At 35.7% G+C, this 21,988-nt stretch overlaps 1 protein-coding gene across 3 annotated transcripts in view; it reads left to right on the top strand.

Annotated features, from left to right (window-relative positions):
- Positions 1-21,988, top strand: part of SCAF11 (SR-related CTD associated factor 11) — a 73,341-nt gene that overhangs the window by 35,206 nt on the left and 16,147 nt on the right. For all 3 annotated transcript variants that reach the window (XM_027768327.1, XM_027768326.1, XM_014584207.2), the window contains exons 4-9: positions 8,056-8,133; positions 10,803-10,903; positions 12,288-12,352; positions 20,472-20,533; positions 20,692-20,801; positions 21,703-21,804. In XM_027768327.1, the coding sequence (XP_027624128.1) occupies positions 8,056-8,133; positions 10,803-10,903; positions 12,288-12,352; positions 20,472-20,533; positions 20,692-20,801; positions 21,703-21,804 (518 nt within the window). The remainder of the gene's footprint in view (positions 1-8,055; positions 8,134-10,802; positions 10,904-12,287; positions 12,353-20,471; positions 20,534-20,691; positions 20,802-21,702; positions 21,805-21,988) is intronic.

The following is a 21,988-nucleotide window of genomic DNA, read 5'->3' as shown; positions in this document are numbered from 1 at the left end:
ACCAGCAGTTGGCATAATGGCTATGTCACTGGATTCATATGTAGTTGACAGCGGTTCGAGTCCCAGACCCGGTGGCTTAAACTCATGCCGGATGCATGTGCATGTATGTCCAAGATTCTGAGAGGAGAATGGAGGAGAAGGGATTGCAGTGTGGCGTGACCATCCCTCCGGGGGGGGGGGTGATGATTTCTTACTTTCTGTCTCTTTGATGAACACATAGCAACAAAACAAACAAGCTCTAACAACAACAAAAAAATAGATTAGAGAAATTGCTAGTTCTGACTCCTGTAGAACTTGAACTTATGGCTAATTTTTTCAGATCCATTGCTGGTTTCGCTCTGTGAATTAATCTTTGGAAATCTTTTCATAGAACAGAGAATATTTTTTATTATGAACACTCATTACCTAAAGCATATATTTAAAGATTCTCAATTTAATCATCTACCTGTTAGAAAAATTGACATGTATTTCTACATAGCCTAGGTCTAAATGTCAGAATATGTTAAATGATTTATATAGGTAGTTTATTGAATTTTCTGTTTCTGTACTCAAAACTAAGTCTTAACTATTAAATGTCAGAAAAAATTAAGATGAGTTTCAGTTCTATCCAACTATTACAACATATCTTGGAAAACATGAACAGGTTCCCTTTGAATAGTTAGATGAAATGCATTTTTACTTGATTAATTTATTACTGAAAACCATTTGTCGTTTAGAAATACACTTCTGAAAGCTGTAATCAAGAGCCAGTTTCACTAATATGGAATGAAAGACTGTCTTGAAAGAACTTGTTAAGTGTGATAGGGAACATATAGGCTACACACTACAGGTGAACACTTACTTTACCATCCAAGCTAGATGTCTGATAACCAGCAAGGGAAAAAGATAGGTTAATGGCTTTAAAATAAACATCAGCCTCTAATGGAATGCATTCCTAAGTCATCTTTCTTTGATTTTGAACTACAGTTTTATATATATGCTCTATTTGTTAGTAGGAGATACAGATGTTCTAGAGATTCCCATGAACAGGCAAACCTATTTATAAGCATAGGTACAGAGATATAGTCTTTAAAGCACTTTAACACTTGCTTCTCTCTCTCTAGGAGGGGCTATCTATAGGCAGCCTATGTGATTGAGGATAGAGCAGCTGCAGGAAGCAAGAAATATTAGCAATCAAGAATCCTGAATTCCCAAATAAGGAAGGTTTCCTGTTTATACTTTTAAATATGAGTTTGAGCTGAGAATTTTCAACGCTTCAGAAGACTAGGGTATGTTTTACTGAAATTACTAGGAAGATTATTTTTTTCTAGCAGAATCTCTTCCTTAATTGATTAATCTTATAAAGAGCATTTACAATAAAAAAATGCTGTTTCTAATACACATTACATTGTAAATCAGTGAGCAAATTCTATTAATTTCATAGCTGTATCAAAAGTCTAATGGTGTTATTAGACTACTTTGATTATGAAACTAATTAAGAGAGATACATTAAAATGAAAGTAATTAATTTTAACAGGTGAATAACTAAAGGGTATTTTTATCATAAGGAATCAAAATGATAAATTTGGGGTTTTTTTTTTTGTTGTATATGAGGAAACAGAATTTGGGATGATTTTATTCAAAACTGAAATCACTTTAAAAAGCAGAATAAGCATATTAGTTAAAGGTTTTTACATTGTTTTAATGGGAACTTTTAAAACCCTGTAACTTAGAAATTTAATCAGTTATTCTAGTGATAAAGCACTACTTTGAAAACTAAAATGAAAATGTCTGAGATTTTCTGTATAGGTACCTGCTGGATATAGACTGATACCCTTGATAATTGCTTAAAATTAAGCCAATTTAGGGACCAGCAGATGGCATAATTGTTACATCGCTGGACTCCCACATGGTTGACTGCGGTTCTAGTCCAGACCTGGTGACTTAAAACTCACACCAGGCACATGTACATGCATGCCCAAAATCCCGAGAGGAGAATGGAGGAGAAGGGATTGTGGCATGGCCATCCCCCCAGGGGGTGATTTCTTGCTTTTTATCTGTCTGTCTGTCTCTGACTCTCTGGCAAGCACATGCACCCTGTAGCAAACACGCTCTTAAAAAAAATTGGGCCAATCCAAACCATTTCTAAAAACCCGTGTGTTAAATTTTTCTATTAAAGGTATTTGATCATCATATTATATGTAATTTGATACTTTAGTTCCTATTAATGAAATTTGGTGTGTGTTAAAAGAGCTGTATACATTTTCTTATAGTGATAATAGCAAAAAAAATAAAATGAAAGGTTCCCTTAATTTTCGAAAATCTGTTTTGATTTTTTTCATTGAATCCTTCTTTAGTCAGTATTTATTGTGAAAATTTAGTGCAGGATAGCCGAATTGCTTTCCCATTTTCCCATTGAAATGCTTTGCCTAAACTGTTCCTTCTAAGATCAAATGGATAGTGTTGTTTCTTAGTCATATCAAAGTATTATATCTACCATAGATGACTTGTTTTCTGACCTGTGCTTTCCTTAACTGGGGAAGAAAACAAAGTTCTAAACAGTTTTTCTGCTAGCTGAGTCTGAATCAAAGAAAATGAACTATTTTCTAGTTTTAGGAAATTAGATATATACAGATTGTAACGTAACACAGTAGTATTCCAACCACTACTACTTTTTCTCCCGTTTTCTTTCTTTCTTTGTAATAGCAGTAGAATTCTTTCTTCATTTGAAACTTTAGATGAATTCAAGACAATTATCCTTAAGGAAAAAAAAAAAAGTCTTACTACTAAAAAGAACCCCATTGTTTGAAACAGATCAAAATGGAATGTCTCAGGTTAATACTATGTCAGAATAAAAAATGTGGAGGAAAAAGTTCTATTTACCTGATGTCAACAGGAGGAATTTTTAAAAATTGAGATTGTATCATTTCAGTCTTTAAAAGATTTTACGCTTATAATATTGGGTCATCAGAAAAGTAACGATGTGTTTTTCTATGCAAAAATGCGTCATGATATTTCTGATGACCCAACATAAATTTCTTGGACACTTTGGATCTTAGTAAGTGTCACAAATTGAAATAGCTAGTATAATAAAATAACTTAATTTTCATATATGTCATGAAGTTAGCAAAAAAATTTTTTTTTGGAGAAGTTTACGCTATAGGGTACGTGCACTCGCCATACAGACAGAGAGAGACATAGAGACAGAAAGTGAGAAATCACCCCCCCCAGGGGGGATGATCACGCCACAATCCCTTCTCCTCCATTCTCCTCTTGGGATCTTGGGCATGCATGCACATGCGTGAGTTTTAAGCCACCGGGTCCGGGACTCGAACTGCGGTCGACTATGTGGGAGTCCACCGACATTGCCATTATGCTAACTGCTGGTTCCCAAAGTTAGCAAATTCTAATAAAAAAATTAGGAACTCATCTTTCTCACATGTCTATATGCATCATATTATAGGTTGTCTTTTTGTTAATTAGCCAAACTTTTCTGTTAGTGTAGTTAAGTCAGTTGATGTTTATAATTTATAAAATCTTATATAATAGTATGAGCTATGCATTATTCTAGGAATTATTAGCTCAGTTCACTTTTATAAAAACCTTAGAGGTGGGACCAGCAGATGGTGTAACGGTACATCGCTGAACTCCTATGTAGTTGACCATGGTTTGAGTTCCGGACCCAGTGGCTTAAACTCACACTGGGGGAAATGCGTGTGTGTGCCCAAGATCCCAAGAAGAGGATGGAGGAGAAGGGATTGTGGCATGGCCATACCCTGTACTGGGTGGTTTCTCACTTTCTGTCGCTCTGTCTTCTGGCAAGTGCACACGCCCTATAGCAAAAACCTCTCTTTACAAAAACCTTAGAGGTGGGACCAGCAGTTAGTGTAATGGCTATGTCGCTGGACTCCCACATAGTCAACCGTGGTTCAAGTCCCGGACCTGGTGGCTTAAACTCACGCCGGGTGTGTGTGCATATGTGTCCAAGATCCCAAGAGGAGAATGGAGGAGAAGGGATTGTGGCATGGCCATCCCCCCTGGGGAGTGATTTCTCGCTTTCTGTCTCTCTGTCTCTGTCTGTCTGGCGAGCACACGCGCCCTATAGCAAAAAACTCTCAAAAAAAAAACCTTAGAGGTAAGTTCTGTTATTCCCTTTTACATAAATGGGGCAACTGAGGCATACAGAGGCTGTTCTCAGGCCTATCTGAAAGACAAGATAAGAAAGTAGACAGTAAATCCAGGGCCCCTACACATGTGCTTTAATAGTTAAAAGAAAAAAAAATTGAATGTAAATTTTCATTTATTAGTGTTTAATTTTTATATCAGTATCTTTAAAATGGAAATAAAATATTTTGAAGCTTTGGTAAAAATAAGCACTTGAAATATTTTATTTTTAAATATTCTTTTAAGAAATTTTACAGTACATGTTAATATGATAAGTGGTAACCACTTAGATAGTTATGATGTTGAGTTCTTTGAACCAGAATTATTTGTAATACATTATTAAAAAGATGTAGACCGTGCTGTTGCTACTTGTAGTGAAGCTTCTTAAGATCAAGTTTTCTATAGGGAAAGTACTAGCATCCTAAATCCATAATACTTAGAACTAAGCTAAACTGGCTTCTACCAGTCAACTGATTTAATATAATAAGATCACATTTCCTAATTCTGATGTGGTGAAACATTTTTCTATGAGGGCTTACTTAATAAAAAAGGAAAAATAACTTTTTAATAGAGTAGTAAAAGTAACTCAGTTTATATTTTGACTGCTCCCACAGTAACCCATAAGCTTTGTGGAAATGTGTAACATGATCAGGCCCCAAATAGTTTGTTCTGTCTCTTCTTATATAAGCATATGTTGTTGTATGCAAAAGCCCAGAAAGACAAAGATCACATTTTTTACTACGGAATTATATAAGATGATTTGTCTAGATTTCATTTCTATCTTTTTTTTTTTTTTTTTTTTTTTTTTTTGGGGTGTTTTTTTTTTGAGAGGTTTTTACTATAGGGCACGTGCGGTCACCAGAAAGACAGAGAGAGATGGAGAGACAGAAAGTGAGAAATGACCCCCCAGGGGGATGGCCATGCCACAATCCCTTCTCCTCCATTCTCCTCTCGGGATCTTGGGCATGCATGCACATACCCCCAGTGTGAGTTTAAGCCACCGGTTCTGGGACTCGAATAACGGTCAGCTACATGGAAGTTTAGTGACATAGCCATTATACTAACTGCTGGTCCCTCATTTCTATCTTTTGTCTTCTAGATTTTTGCTGTTAAATTATTAAAATCCTGTTTTGCTTTTGTAACCATAGGTGTTAATACTACTATATTTTGGTATTTTCTTCAAAGGCCACAGTCTTTTGTAGTAGAAAGCATGTATCATCTTAAATTATTTAAATAATATAAACCTATTCTTATACAAATATATAATAGTGTTATTTGAGAAACTCATAGTTGATGCACATAAATTTTGAAGTACAGGAAATATATTTACATCAAAATAAAATTGACACTGGAACCAGCAGTTAGCGTAATGGCTATGTCACTGGACTCCCACGTAGTCGACCGCGGTTCGTGTCCCGGACCCGGTGGCTTAAAACTCACGCTGGGTGCGTGTGCGTGCGTGCCCAAGATCCCGAGAGGAGAATGGAGGAGAAGGGATTGCAGCGTGACCATCCCCCCTGGGGGGTGATTTCTCACTTCCTGTCTCTATGTCTCTCTCTGTCTGTCTGGCGAGCGCATGCACCCTATAGCGAAAAAATCTCTCCTAAAAAATAAAAAATAAAATAAAATTGACACAGCATCTTAGAGTGATTAAAAGACCAGTTTTTCTCAACAAAGAAAGAACACCTACAATTCAATTTGGAAAAGACTAGCAACTTAATATAAAAACATCAGGCAAAGAGCATGAATAGACAGTTTAAAGAAAAGGAACTCTGAGGAGTCTTTGAAAATATAAACTATCTATCATTTGTTTTTTTTTTTTTTTTTTTTTTTTTTTTTTTGAGAGGTTTTTACTATAGGGCACGTGCGGTCACCAGAAAGACAGAGAGAGATGGAGAGACAGAAAGTGAGAAATGACCCCCCAGGGGGATGGCCATGCCACAATCCCTTCTCCTCCATTCTCCTCTCGGGATCTTGGGCATGCATGCACATACCCCTAGTGTGAGTTTAAGCCACCGGTTCTGGGACTCGAATAACGGTCAGCTACATGGAAGTTTAGTGACATAGCCATTATACTAACTGCTGGTCCCTCATTTCTATCTTTTGTCTTCTAGATTTTTGCTGTTAAATTATTAAAATCCTGTTTTGCTTTTGTAACCATAGGTGTTAATACTACTATATTTTGGTATTTTCTTCAAAGGCCACAGTCTTTTGTAGTAGAAAGCATGTATCATCTTAAATTATTTAAATAATATAAACCTATTCTTATACAAATATATAATAGTGTTATTTGAGAAACTCATAGTTGATGCACATAAATTTTGAAGTACAGGAAATATATTTACATCAAAATAAAATTGACACTGGAACCAGCAGTTAGCGTAATGGCTATGTCACTGGACTCCCACGTAGTCGACCGCGGTTCGTGTCCCGGACCCGGTGGCTTAAAACTCACGCTGGGTGCGTGTGCGTGCGTGCCCAAGATCCCGAGAGGAGAATGGAGGAGAAGGGATTGCAGCGTGACCATCCCCCCTGGGGGGTGATTTCTCACTTCCTGTCTCTATGTCTCTCTCTGTCTGTCTGGCGAGCGCATGCACCCTATAGCGAAAAAATCTCTCCTAAAAAATAAAAAATAAAATAAAATTGACACAGCATCTTAGAGTGATTAAAAGACCAGTTTTTCTCAACAAAGAAAGAACACCTACAATTCAATTTGGAAAAGACTAGCAACTTAATATAAAAACATCAGGCAAAGAGCATGAATAGACAGTTTAAAGAAAAGGAACTCTGAGGAGTCTTTGAAAATATAAACTATCTATCATGACATACCATGCTATGAAGAATGGGGCAGCTCTGAGTTACTAATAGGAACCAATCTAAGATATATAATTATAAAAGAAAAAAAGTAAATTCAACTCAACACAGGTTATATTAAATGTATATGTCTATGCATTGTTTAGCTACAAAACGATGTATAAGGAACTGCTTCTAGAGGAGGTCATCTAGGTGACTGCAGGGAGCAGTAAAGGAATACTTCATTTTCTTCATATCTTTTAAGTAGTTTTTCTACTGCTTTCATAACTACCCATTCAAGATAGTTTTGGGGAAAACTATTAAGTCATAGAATATTAAACTCTAGGGACTAGCAGTTAGTGTAATGGTTATGTCGCTGAACTCCCATGTAGTCAACCGTGGTTTGAGTCCTGGACCCGGTGGCTTAAACTCACGCCAGGCGCATGTGCGTGTGTGCCCAAGATCCCAAGAGGAGAAGAGGAGGGCATGATTTCTCGCTTTCTGTCTCTTTTCTCTCTCTGTCTTTCTGGTGAGCGCACGCGCCCTATAGCAAGAACCTCTCCAAAAATAAATTAAACTCTATAATAGAGTCTTGGTCAGATCATTTTATAGCTTATTTAAAGTTTCCCATATTTAGCATGAAGTTGGCTTTCATATTACATAGGTGCTGATTTCAGCCCAGCTTATCCTTCATTATACCAATGCAAAGGCCAGCAGGTGGTGTGGTGGTTAAAATATTGGATTATGACATGGCTAACCATGGTTCGAGTCCTGGACCCGGCGGCTTGAAAATCACAACAACAACAAAAAAGTGTTAAAAAAAAAAAGGCAGCAGGTCTTAATGGGATGTTAATAACAGAGATGTCTTGTTCATCATTTTACTTCAGTGACTTAGTATGTAATTTATGTTCAGTAAACGAATTAATAAACAAATTTAAGATATTTATTGCTCAGTAGCATGATATAGGGTGAGAGTATATCATCTCCTTTATCTTTGAAGGAAGAAAAAAATTTTAAATTTCCTGTTACAATGGAAAATGTATATTGAGTATGGTTTAATTTTGGTCTGTTTTAAAGACAACATTTGTTAAAGATATTATTTATTAAATCATTTTACAGACACTGGCTTCTTGTCCTATTGATCGAAAACCTTTTCAGGCAGTGTTTAAATTCAGTACATTGGAAGGTTATGTTAAGGTAAGTCTTAGATTTTATTTTATAGCATGAACTGTGTAAAGTTAATTGAGGCTATTTTGTTTTGATAATTTTTTTATTTTGTATATTTGAAAATTGTTAAACTATAAGATTAACATTTGATATTATTCCTCCTCAGCATGACAAGCTGAGATCTTTAAACAAGGGTAATGAAATTCTGATCTGTGTTTTCCTTTGCTTCAGAGGGTATTATCCACAGTGGTTACTTTGTGATATTCCACAAAATATATTAGATCTCTGATGCTCTAAAGGAAGTTTCACCTAAGTTTAGTTTAAGAATATTTACACTTTAAAGACATATTAAATGTGAAGACTTCCTTTCATTCAAAAGAATTTAATTGTATAGCACTTTGAATATATTTTTCATTAAAATTTTTTTTTGAAATGTAGTACCAGATTCAAAGACCATCCCCACCAAAACATAAGGCCAAAATATATGAAACCTGTTTCCATGAAAAATACTATAATTTTTGTGGGACAGCAGGTTAAGGTGATTGGATCCCTCAATGGTTGGCTGCATGGTTCCAGTCCTGGACCTGGTTGCTTAAAAATCATGCTAGGCACATGTGCGTGCATGCCAAAAATCCTGAGAGGTAAATGGAGGAGAAGAGATTGTGGCATGGCCATACCCCTTGGGGGTGATTTTTCTTTCTCTCTCTTGTTCTCTCTTGTCCCATCTCTCCTTCTCTCTCTCTGGCAAATGCATACGCCCTATGGCAAACTAACAAAAATAAAAAAAATAATAATAACTTTGAGATGATTAACCAATACAATTAAATATGACATGGTGTCAGTTTAAACGAAAACAAAAACATATGAAATGATGCCTTTGTTCTTAAATTCTGGTTGCCTTATCAGTGTTACTTATTATAATCCATGATTCTGGTTTGTATTAATATCAATATTGACTTATAAAAAGAATAAAAAGGAATACATTTCTGAGTTGATGAGTGAATATTAGAAGTAAAGGGAAGAGGAGAGTAGTGGTTAGGTAAAATGTATGAAAACAAAACTTTTGAGGTATCTTTAATAATTTTGAATGATAGATTGTTAAACATGAAAGTAATCAACATACATATATGTGATGCCATTGATGAGGGAGACAAACTGTTTCCACGACTCGTTCATGACACCTTGGCTGCTATTTACATAAGTAGGATAGAAGACAGAAGCAGCATTTAACCACTAGTCGTTCTCAGTTTAGGTGTTTATAATTTGTTTTAGTGTATTTTTTATTAGATGAGGCTTGATATAAGATACAAACAAGACTACATAACATGATATATGTAAAAAGTTACTTGCTTGTTGTAATTGTATAACTCTGTGCCAACTATACAAATAGTGTGTATCCTGGAGAAAAAATACATAACTGTAGAACAGTAAATATTAAAGTGGCTTTCCTGGAAGACATAGTCCCTGTTTTTTCAGATTATTTGTCAAGATAGGCTCTCTCTCTGTGTGTCTCTCTCTGGTCACATTAAAATAAATAAATGAATAAATAAAATTAAATAATTTAAAAAATTATTATTCAGAACTTTCTTTTGGGTTTTTGCTTGTTTTTGTTTTTGTTATTATTGCCACAAGACAAATGTGATTAACTGAGACATAGAGAAAAAGCACCCCCCCCCGGAGATAATCACACTACAGTCCTTTTCCTCCATTTCTCCTTACCATGAGGATTTTGGACACACACACACATCCCCAGCATACTTTTCAGTCTGTCTGTTCTGGGATTTAAACTACAATTGGCCATGTGGGATGTGACTCCCGATATCTATCACTTAATTACTGTGCTACAGGGGGTGGCCCATCCTCTGCTCATTTTTGAAGTACTTTTGTTTATTTCTTCCATTGGGGGGCAATCCCCTAACAAGGGCTTCAGCCAGTTCATCTTCTAGCGTTAGCCAGGATCAAGGGCACAAATGTGTAAACATGGGGTATACAGAGAGACCTTAGTCCTTCCTATATAGGCCCACCATTATGGAGCATGATACTGCCACACCATTATAGTTGGTTTCTTGGTTTTTATAGTTTCCCCTTAATGGATTTATTATGCCTATTACTGCCAGAGTAAGTCCCTAAAAAAGAAGTTTGATAATGTCATTCACTTGCTTTAAAAACTGAATTTATTTTCTCCTGCCTATAGATTATTTTTTTCAAGGACTTTTGTAGTTGAAGCCTAACACATTTTATTAATTTCATATCCTGCTACTCTTTTCTTACCCATCTATGTTTCTTCTCACTGTTCCTTATGACTCTTTTCTTACTATCACCTAAAATATATTGTTCTTAGACAAATTATCACTTACTCTCTAAGAGTAACTTGTAAGTCATCTGTTTATTAATGTCTTCTCTGACATCCTCAGATAAAGATAATTTTATAGTTGTACACTTATATACACATCTGTGTTCATATGTCTGTTAGGAACAGTTAATGTATTTATATGTCTGTCACTATTTTATTCCCCTAGCGCTTAGCACACTTTGGTTTAGCATGCTTGAAGGAATAAGCTTATATATTTGTACTATACTTTTTATTTAGACCAGTTGTGTTGCTTTAAACACGTTTAAATCATTTGAGAGACTAACTAAAGGTTATCGTTTTTGTTGTTGGATTATCACTCTAAATAGGTGATTTTGCTTTTTTTTAGATTCAAGTAAAAGGAGAGTTGAGAGAAACAAAAGATAAAAAAAATGAAAGTTCTTTTAAGAAACAGCTGTCCTGTCATGAAAATTTTAAAAGCTATATAAGGTTGGTAATTAACGGTACAGTACAAATGAATAGAACCAGAAGTTAACCTAGTACAAAAGGAGTGGAGTTTAAATGTATTTATTACTTCAAAATTACACACTTGATGATCAAAGGAAGGACCAGCTAAAATCTGAGATTATAATTTGAGCTTTTTAAGTGTTAATTTGTGTTGTTGTTGTTTTCTTAATCTGTTTTAGACTAAAATATTTATAAGGTAAAATTATAGAAGTATAAAATTTTTATTAAGACTGTGGAATACTTACTCTCATTTTTGTACTTACTGCAAATCAGAAATAATTAATGGATAAGCATGGTGCTCAGACCAACTTTGAGTAGCACTGGTTATTTTTGGACAAAAAGTAGTAATAAATGATATATCACAATGTTCTTTTTTTGTTTGGAGAGTTTTTTAAAAAGATTTTTAACTTTATTTATTTATTTATTTTAATTTGACCAGAGAGGGACAGAGTAAGAGAGAGAAAGATAGAGAAAGTGAGAAAGCAAGCCACCAGGTCCGGGACTCAAACCGTGGTCAGCCACATGTGAGTCTAGTGCCCTCAACCACCATGCCACCTGCTGACCCTTTTTGGAGAGATTTTTGCTGTAAGGCATATGTGCTCACATGTAAATCAGAGAAACAGAGACAGACAGAAAGCGAGAAATCACCCACCACAACCAGGGAAGATGGCCATGCCTCAATCCCATATCTTCCGTTCTCATTTCAGGATCTTGGGCATGATATGCACCTGGTATGAATTTCAAGCCTCCAGGTCCTGGACTCAAACTGCAGTCGGCCATGTGGGAATCCAGCAACGTAACCATTATGCCATCTGCTGGTCTCAGCACAATGTTCTTTATAAGACCATTAACTGAAATTACTTATTACTCTACATTTTTCTTGTATTGTAGCAGGCATTGGCTACCTATTATACCACCAAGTGTTAATGTTTCAAACATTTAAAAAATATATTTGGGTTTGTTTCTTTACTTGCTGCTGTTAGGCCCATTGCACAGTTTTAATATATTGCCTATAAATGCATTGCTTAGTATTTTTTTGATAGGCATTTGACATGGTGTAAGGAAATAACAGGTGCAAAATGTTAATTTGTTTTTTTTTCCAAGTCTTATTTTTTTTTTAACTTTATTTATTTATTTTAATTCACGAGAGAGAGAAAGTGAGAAAGCAAGCTGCCAGATCAAGGATTTGAACCGCAGTAGAACCCATGTAGGAATCCAGCCCTTAACCACCATGCCACCTGCTGACCCTCAAGTCTTACTCTTAATGATTCCTTCCAATGGGGAAAATCTCTGTCAGCAATGATGTGAACATAAATGAGCAAAATGATAATTTTCTTTTAACTCTTTTACCTCTTTATGTTTGCAGGAAGAAAGCCATTATAAGAGAAGATCTCTTAAGTTTAAAGTTTTTTGACTTGAAGATGATACATAGTAAGTGACTTTTCCTTGTGTATTCTACCTTTTTTGGTCAGTCTTTTATTTAATGGTTGTGCCAGTGTTCTCATTAATAACATTTTGGCTTAGAAAAACAGTTGTACACAGAGCTCCTCACAGTGGTGTACATTATGTGAAGTCGTACATAACCTTTGCTTTTATGGGATCATTTATGCTGTTCTCTCCCCCTCTTTTTGTTTTTTTTTTGTTTGTTTGTTTTTGTTTTTTTTTTTTTTGAGGAGAGATTTTTCTATAAGGTGAGTGTGCTTGCCAGAGAGAAAGACAGAAATTGAAGAATCACCCCTTGGGATGGCCTTGCCTCAGTCCTTTCTCCATTCTTCTCAGGATCTTGGGCACACCGCATATGTGCCTGGCTTGAGTTTTAAGCTGCCAAGTCCAGGACTTGAACCACAGATGGCTACATGAGAGTCCAGCAACATAACCATTAGGCCATCTGCTCATCCATCCTTGTTTTCTTATTGCTTAGTGTGGGAGGATGGAAGTGTTCGTGTGTGTGTGTGTATGCATGTATGTTAGGAGAAAAAGTTCTTTCCCAATTACTTAGTGTTTAGCAACATACATTATGGTCTTATTCCTCTCATTAGTACAGAAGTCCTTAAGGGAGATGACAAAGTAGTTTTGGTCTAATAACTGTAAACAGTAGCAAAAGAAGTCTATGACAGCAAGAAACTCATTCACAGTTCTGGAGGCAGTCATAGTTTGCCCTGTAGCCACACTTCTGTTTTGAAATTTTGCTTAGAAATGAAGTACCTCTAACATATTTATCTACCTGAGCAGTTAAATATTCCTATCTTTTCTCCCTCTCTGGTGTATGATTCTCTGATGCTGGAAGGTTTTACAGCAGGGCTTGAAAAAAATGGTCCCATTCATAGGGGTTCAGGATGTTTATTTTGTTCCAAAGAACATCTTTTGTATATGCTGTTTATAAACAAAGGGGAGTGGGCATTTATTTTCCTAGCTAGGGTATAGTGAGTTTCAGATAGACTAATTAGTGATAGAACTAATTAGTGAGATTTGAAAGAATTAATGTTTTTTGTTTGTGTGTGTGTATTTTTTTTTTTTTTTTAAGATTTTTGCCATAGGGCATGTGTGCTTACTAGAGATAGATAAGAGACTATGAAGGGGAAGGCTAGAAATCCTTTCCCCCAGAGGGGGTGTTCACACCTCTCCTCTATTCTCCTCTTGGAATCCTGGCCATGTACACATATGTGCCAGGTGTGATTTTCAAGTAGCCAGGTCTGGGACTCAGACTGCATTTGGCCATGTATGAATTCAGTGCCTTTACCACTATACCACTTGCTGTTTCTTCATTCCTTGTTTTTGTGTGCAGTTTTTTTTTTTTTTTTTGAGGTTTTTGCTATAGGGCGCATGTACTAACCAGGAAGAGAGAGAGATAGAAAGTGAGAAATCACCCCCCATGGGGGATGGCCATGCCGCAATCCCTTCTCCTCCATTCTCCTCTTGGGATCTTGGGCACACACACACAAACGCCTGGCGTGAGTTTAAGCCACTGGGTCTGGGACTTGAACCACCATCGGTTACGTGGGAGTTCAGCAACATAGCCATTATGCTAACTGTTGGTCCCTGCATTCATCGTTTTGTTTTCTTTTTTTTTTTAGAATTATTTATTTTTTATTTAACTTTATTATTTTCCAGTTTGACTAGAGAGAGACGGAGAGAGAGAGGGAAAGGGAGAAAACAAGCCACCAGGTCCAGGACTCGAACCGTGGGCGGCCATGTGGGAGTCCAGCGCCTTTAACCACCACGCCACCTGCTGGTCCCTGCATTTGTTGTTTTTAAAGTAAATGATAACTTCGTTTTTTTTTCATCTATTATGAATATCAAGGATTTTTTTTTCCTAATTTGCATGAGCTTGATCTCAGGTTAGATTTATAGATTAACAAATATTCTCTCTTTGATAATTTACCATTATAGTGAAATTATGTTACAAGTTGTTTTGATCTCTGGATTTTAGTGGTTAATAAAGCATTTTTCTTTTTTAAAACAACTTTAAATACAAAAACAGTCTTTTGTCATTGTGCTCTTTCATGGATAGCTTTTGCCTGCTAACTATTATCTGAAGTAAAATTTACTGCTAAGGAAGATTAAATGATGTTACAGATTTTTTCCAGGTAGATTGGCTCCCCCTCACTATGTTAATCTTAGTTTTAAGACTGTTTTAATTTTCTTTAAGTATATTATTTCCTGCCTGGGCTTATATTAGAGAGTGAAACATAGGCAAATCTTAAATCCTTGGTGCTTCAATATAGCAAAGATCCATTATTTATTTACTTATTTATTTGAGAGATTTTTGCTATTGGGTGCTTATACATGTCAGAAATACAGAGAGAGACAGAGACACAAAGTAAGAAATCACTTACAAGGGGAGATGACACTGTAGTCCGTTTCCCCCCATTCTCCTCTCGGGATTTTGGGCACACACACACACTGCCTAGCGTGAGTTTCAATCACTCCAGGTACTTGGGACTTGAACCACAGTTGGCCTCATGGGTGTCCAGCAACCCAACTATTATATCACCTGCTAACCCCAGCCCTGTTTTACTTTTAAAATGTGAGATATTGGGCCATTATTATTGTCATTATAAGACCATGTAGGAGTCCAGTGCCTTAACCACTATGCCACCAGCTGGCCCCTGTAGTCCTTTTTAAGGTACATATAAGATTGATTTAATTATGTTATTAACTGTAGAAACAATTCAATTAATCCAGTTTTAATTGAGTGCCTGCCAAATACTGGGCTCTAAATTCTGAACCTTCATTATACTGGTTTATATTATACAAGAGGATGTTTCATAAAGTATCTTTTGAATTAGTGTTTCATGAAATGTGTTTTGGGATATGTTAAATTAAATCTGACAAGTTTCCAAGTAAGCATAGTGGATTGAACACCTGTCGAATTCTCTAGTTCTTTCCAAAACCCTACTAAAGTGACCAGTAGTGAAAAAAGAAGACATCTTTTAAGCCATAAAGACATGAGAAAGGAAAGCTTATAAGGAATATCCACAAAATATTAATAGAAGCTTGAAAGTGATTTTACAAGGAGGATGGTAAACTGTCTAAGCAGTAAGCATAAACCTTTCACAAGGAAAGTGGAATTAATAATAAAGTCAGGGGACTGGAAAGTGGTATGGTGGCTAAGGGTGCTGGACTCCCACAAGGCCTACCACAGTTTGCATCCTGGGCCTGGCAGGCTTGCTTTCTCACTTTGTCTCTCTCTCTCTCCCTTCCTCCCTCCCTCTTTGATCAAATTAAAATTAATTAAGTTAAAAATATAATTTTTTTTTTTTTTTTGGAGAGGTTTTTACTATAGGGTGCGTACGCTCGCCAGAAAGACAGAGAGAGAGAGAAAGATAGTGAGAAATCACCCACCGGGGGGATGGCCACGCTGCAATCCCTTCTCCTCCATTCTCCTCTTGGGATCTTGAGCACACACGCACACGTGCCCGGCGTGGGTTTAAGCCGCCCAGTCTGGGACGCGAACCTTGGTCAACTACATGGGAGTCCAGTGACATAGCCATTACGCTAACTGCTGGCCCCAAAAATATAATTCTTAAAAAAGAATCAAGTCAGTTCATGTACCGTAGAACCTTAGAGACTCTCAGGCTTGGAGTCCTTTATTGTCTCTGTAAGCAGAGGTAAAATGGTGATGAAAACACTGTTTTTGGTGTTAAAAATTTTTAGAAGAGTGGTTTATCCTGCAGGTTCCTGGCTGAACAGAGTAGAGGAAGGGATCCTCCAGTCAAAGATTAGAGTGATTTACTGTCTAGAATGAATGACTGAACCATATTAAATGATCGTCTCCCACAGCATTGGCAGTCTTGCTTATTATACAAGGGGTCTTCAAAAAGTTTATGAAAAATGCTTATTATGAAAAAATTATACATGGATTTCGATTTCTTTTTGCATTGAAATAAATTCATACTTTAATTCCATTATGTTTTTTTCCTAAAATTTTTTTAATTGTCAGAGGGTTCATATGTTCACCAAGGAGAGACAGAAGGAGAGGGGGAGAGGGAAAAAGTACCCTCCTAATGGGGTGTGGTCATGCCACAGTCTCTTTTCCATTTCTTTATTCTGTTGGAATTTTGAGCACATGTGCACAGCATGTTTTTCAAGCCCCCAGGGCTGGATGTTTGAACCTCTATGGCCATGTGGGATCTGACTTTAACTAATAGGCTATGGAGCAGGCACCTGTTTCCATTTCCCAAAACTATTTGAAGTGGCCTTATATTCATCAAAATAGAAGATAGGAGACATCCTCTGAAATTTTATTTGCCCAAAAGAAAAGACTTAGAGACAATGATATTTGGGCATTTCCAAAGAAAACAACCAGCTCTCTGATCACTTTACAGTGAAACTCATTAACCAAAGATTCTGACCACCCTTCTACACCATTTTATTTTTTAAAAAAGAATTATTTTTTTAACTCTTATTATTGTTTTAATATTTCCAGAGAGAGACAGGGAAAGTGAGAAAGCAAGCCTCCAGGTCCAGAACTCGAACCACAGTTGACCATGTGGGAGTCCAGCACTCTTAACCACTATGCCACTTGCTGGCCCACCTTCCACACCATTTTCAATTAGTATATTAGTATCCCATAAACAATCAAAGATATTTGAGAAAAATCAGCATTAATAGAGATTAAAACAGATAAAATAAACCTCATGGAACAGACCCAATGACAAAAAATAGAAAATGTTAAAAAACAGATATCCTTAGAGATAAAAGAAGGAATATTTTATCAGTGACATAACAGAAACTATTGTTAAAAAGAAAACTTTCAGAAATTAAAAATATTGGGCAAGCTGATGTGGTCGTTAAGGTGGCTAAATCCCACATGGCCAGCTGGGCGGTTCTAGTCCCAGACCTGGTGGCTTGAAAAACACACTGGAGTTTCATAGGCATGCATTTCCAAAATCTCAAGAGGGGAATGGAGAAGGGATTGTGATGTGGCCATCCCTCTGGGGAGTATTTTCTTACTTTCCTTTTTTCTCTCTCTCTGTCTCCAATGAGCACATGATCTCTACGGCAAAAATTTAAAAAAAAAAAAAAAGAAAAAGAAAATTACAGCAGAAATTTAGAAACTCAGCAGGAGTAGAAGATAAGCTGATAAGTCTCAGAAAAGTGGAATTGAAAGTCAGAGAGAATCATGTAAGAGATACAGGAGATAGGTGGCATGGTAGTTAAAGTGCTAGATCACACACGGCTGACTCTGTGGTCTGAGCCTTGGACACGATGACCTGATACGCACACTGGATTTGTGTGCACACCTGCTCAAAAATCCTGAGAGGAGAATGGAGGAGAAGTAATCTCTGCGTGACCATTCACCCATAGATTTCTCATCTCACTCTGTCTCTGGCAAGTGCACGTGCCTTATGGCAAAAAAATCTAAAAAAGGAGGGAGAGAGATTCAATATAGAATAAAATTCCAGGAAAAGAAAAGAAATAAACAAAAGACATTAAGTTTCCCAAGAAAGTAGTACAAAGGTAAATTTTCCAGAATAGTAGGGAATAGGTGTCTAAATATAAAGTAATTTAATACCTAATAAGTGAGAAAAGAACTATAGCAGGTACTTCACAAAATTTTAGAAATCTGAGGACAGTAAGATCCTGTGAGCTTCAGAGATGAATAATAACAATAATAATCCACATGAAAAAGATCGGGGTTAGAGAATATCATCAGCAATTGGATCCAGTGAAGCAATGCTTTGGAAATTCTGGGGAAAATATTTACTCACCTAGAAGATATCATATCCTGCCAAGTCATCAAATGAGTATTGGGGCAGAATAAGAAATAAGGCATTCTCAAACACGTAAAAGCTCAAAACCTAATTCCCATACACCCTCTCTTGATTTTGCTGGAGGATGTGCATACTTCACTGAATGAGATACAGTAAGTGAAAGAACAATGTGAGATTCAGAAAGAATGTTCAACCCAGGAAAAATAAGGAGATTATCAAGATGATGACAAAGGCTAGTTCCAGGACAACTGTTTTTGTCTGTTTTTCCAGTTTTGAGTACCCAGCTTAGATTAGAGCAGGACAGAGGAAGAGTTTGTACAGGAAAGTAGGGAAGGAGATTGGTGGGTGAATTAATGTGTTTGAATCTGTTAAGAGGAGATTTGTACTTCTGTTGTAGAGTTAGCTAAATTAGTGTTAGATGATAATTGGAAAAAAAAAAAGGAGGAAAGAATTATTAACCCTGTAGAAGTAAATTTTACAAGAAAAGTAATAATTCAGTATGTGGCTCAACTGTGATTAATGTTTATATAGCTGATGCAGTAGTATAAGGATGTTGCTTAGAAACAAAGTGGTAAATATTAGAAGAAATAACCAAAGGATTTGATGAGTGCTTTGGGGAAGCAGAAATCAAGAGTGGGTACTTTTGCCATTTTTCTTTGTAAGCCTGGAAGTTGTTTGGCTTCGTAAGTATGTATGTGCATTACATTGATTTAAAAAAAAAAATTAAATGAAAAGGTGTAACGCTGCTGTCAAAGGCAGATGAGTAGAGTGAAAACTGTGAAATGGCCTCTAGGAAACCACAATATAGAAAAATTCACCAATATTTAATAGTTCAGAGATTATTTTTGGAGCTGCTGGGTAATTACCTGAGAATTACCCAGAAATCTGTGAAAGAGCTTTTGGACTAATTTTCACACTTAGCATTGTCTGGAAAACTAACAGTTCTCCCATAGAGAGCATTTCATCTAATGAAGGCTTCTTGAGATAGGCTTCCAAGTGAAAGAATGCTTTGTAAACAGTATATACTCATTAAGTATTGAGTGAATGAAACCTGAGACAAAACAACTCTGCATCTTTAGGGAATAAAAGACACCGTGTAGCTACAGCATAGCAACTCTGTATCTAGCTGAAGGAAAATGGTGGTTATGTCTAAGAATGCAGCTGAGTGGTTACCACACATTGTTATTCCTACTGCTTAGGCATTTTTAACAATCAGTGTATCATCTTTGAAATACACATCAGAGTGTAAGATAGTTTCTGGAACTTTGCCAGCTCCTGTGTCCCCAGCATCTAAATTGCATTTATTACAGCAGTTCTGGGTGGGATACGGGTAAAGGATGATAATAGAACTAGCCCAGACAGCTGTTGGATAGTAACTTAAAAGGAAATTAGTATGCTATTAAGTAGAAAGTAGGCTGTTACCAACTGGACTGACAGAAGAAAATGGAAATACATATGATTTTGCAATAGTAGGAAACAGACCTCCTAGTTAATCTGTGTGATTTATTTTGACAGTCAGTAGGCTCTTTGTGAGGCAAGGCTGAAGACTAAATGACAGTTGTCATTTGTACTGTAGGCTTTTTTCCAGAGTGCTGAGAGAGCAGGGACAGTGCAAGTAGCAGTTTATTGTAGACCATAAATGTGTTGATAGGTAGAAATGACTAATAACAGAGGCTTGATGGTAGCCAAATTAAGAAGTAATCTATAAAGATGTTAACATAAGTTTTGTGGTTAACAGAAAGTATCTCTCATCTTTGAAGATACTCATGGGAACCCATCTTCGGGTAGGACAGTTAAACAAACAACAAAAAGAAGACAGGACATGAGCAGCAGTTGCCAGCAACATTGATGTACTAGAAAGTATTCCAAACAACACCTCTTTTCTAATTACCCCAGTTTCCTTGGTAGCTCCTACTTGAGATGAATTGATAGTACCTATTTTATAGGAAAAGCTAGAAAGGAACTATTAAGTACATTATTGATATTATCAATAAATAACTCTACTGCTTCTGTTTGTATACTTATAAGTTTGCATAGGTGGCAGAAAATGTTGACTCAAAATTTAATATTCATGCTTGGAGCATAATAGTTTTACATACTTCAAGTTTTCTGTTGTGGCCTTTAATATGTTCCTCGTATCTGAGATTTAACAGGATAAGGTAAAATTAGCATTTGGGGAAATTGCGTAAATGGTAAATACTGTTATTTGAAATGCATTTCATTTTAACATTTTAATTTCCTTTTATCAGTGTGCTAGTATCCATACTGGTTTACAGCCTTTTTTAAGTAAAAATGAAGGCAATGTAACCAACTCTTTTTGTGTCTTTGTGTAGGAAACTCTTCATACAGAAATGAACCAAGAGGAAAGAAAAATGTAGCTATAAAGATAAATAAGGTTTGTTGAAATAAAGAAAAACCTTTGTTCTAGACCATAGCACTTTGGTTATTCAGTACATAACTCTAGTGCCTCAGGTATACAAAAAATATTTTAATATAAACCATCACAGAAGTATTTCTATTAATTGTTTCTCTAACTGCTTTTTATTTTTCTAGCCTCAAAGATCAAATCAGTGTATAAGTCAGTGCTTTAGAAGTTCTTTCTGCAATATGTTTTCTTCTAGTAGTAATACTGGAGAACCTTCTTTCACCTATAGGACTTACTGGTGAGTATTTTCTTTGTTTAATTTATGCTTTTAAAACTTATTTTCATTATTGCAATTAACTTATAGAAGAAATTTAAACTTTGGGCTCAGTAAAATTTATGAAAAACAGAACTTCTTTTTTGTTTTTGTATCTTTAGGAAAATAAACTAGCTCTAGCAAAGAGGAAAGTTGTTTTGTGATATTGTCTGCTATGCAATAACTACCTATGCCATTAGGTTTTATTTTCATAAATAATAAGTTCTTAACTTTTTCTTCTTAAAGCTTATTGTTCTTTAAGCTTTTTGTTAGAGAGGTAGGCTACTTGTTAAATTGTGAGAGTAGTACATAATAAACCAAAAATCTTCTAAAGTAGATACAGTTATTTTTGAATCTTTAGTAACTGGCATGTGGATGCTAAGTATTTATGGAATTTGAAGATTAAATTGGGGTTTAAAAATCACAGATTTAGTTGAACCAATATGACAGAATAAGATTGTACGATTTAATTTTAGCACTTGGCAAGGTACCACAGAAAACAATTAAATCTACATAACCTTTTGAAGAGATGAACTGTACCCATTTTTGCTTGTAGTAACCAAAACCTCCTTTAATTTACTCTTTTCTCTCCAAGAGGGAAACGATTTTGCACCTAGAATTTCTTTCTTCATTATGAGGACATTAGTCTTACTGACTTTTTATCGTCATTTAAAATAGAAACTAAAGCGTAATTTTGATTTATAATATAAAAATTCTACTTATTTTAGGACTTGAGTTTATCTTGAAAGTACTACTTAGAAAACAATTCTTATACCTGTGATTCATAATAGTAGGTATGAAAACTGGTGATAGTTTTGATATAACCAGTTGTTACTCTGAACTTAAGTTTTTAGAATTGTGATAAAAGTCTAAAATTATTTTTCAGTACAGAATTTTTAGAAGTCAATGAAATCAATGCGTTGATAAGGCAGAAGAGACAGGAACTAGAACTGTCATGGTTTCCTGATATAATACCTGGAATTGGAAGGTAAAAAAATCATTTACTAAAGTATTTACAAATATGCTAACATAGATACCATTAATACTTAAATACTAGGGTTGCCTAATGAAGTAGTTAATCTTAAGGTGTGTCAAATTATACTTCAATGTTTTTGTTTTGTTTTGTTTTTGAGGTTTTTTTTTTTTCTGTTTTTTTTTTTTCTGTTTTTTTT

The sequence above is a fragment of the Tupaia chinensis genome, unplaced genomic scaffold, assembly GCF_000334495.1.
Source record: "Tupaia chinensis unplaced genomic scaffold, TupChi_1.0 Scaffold145870_1, whole genome shotgun sequence".
NCBI lineage: Eukaryota > Metazoa > Chordata > Mammalia > Scandentia > Tupaiidae > Tupaia > Tupaia belangeri.
The sequence above is the reverse complement of the archived record's forward strand: the minus strand, read 5'-3'. Positions and strand labels throughout refer to the sequence as shown.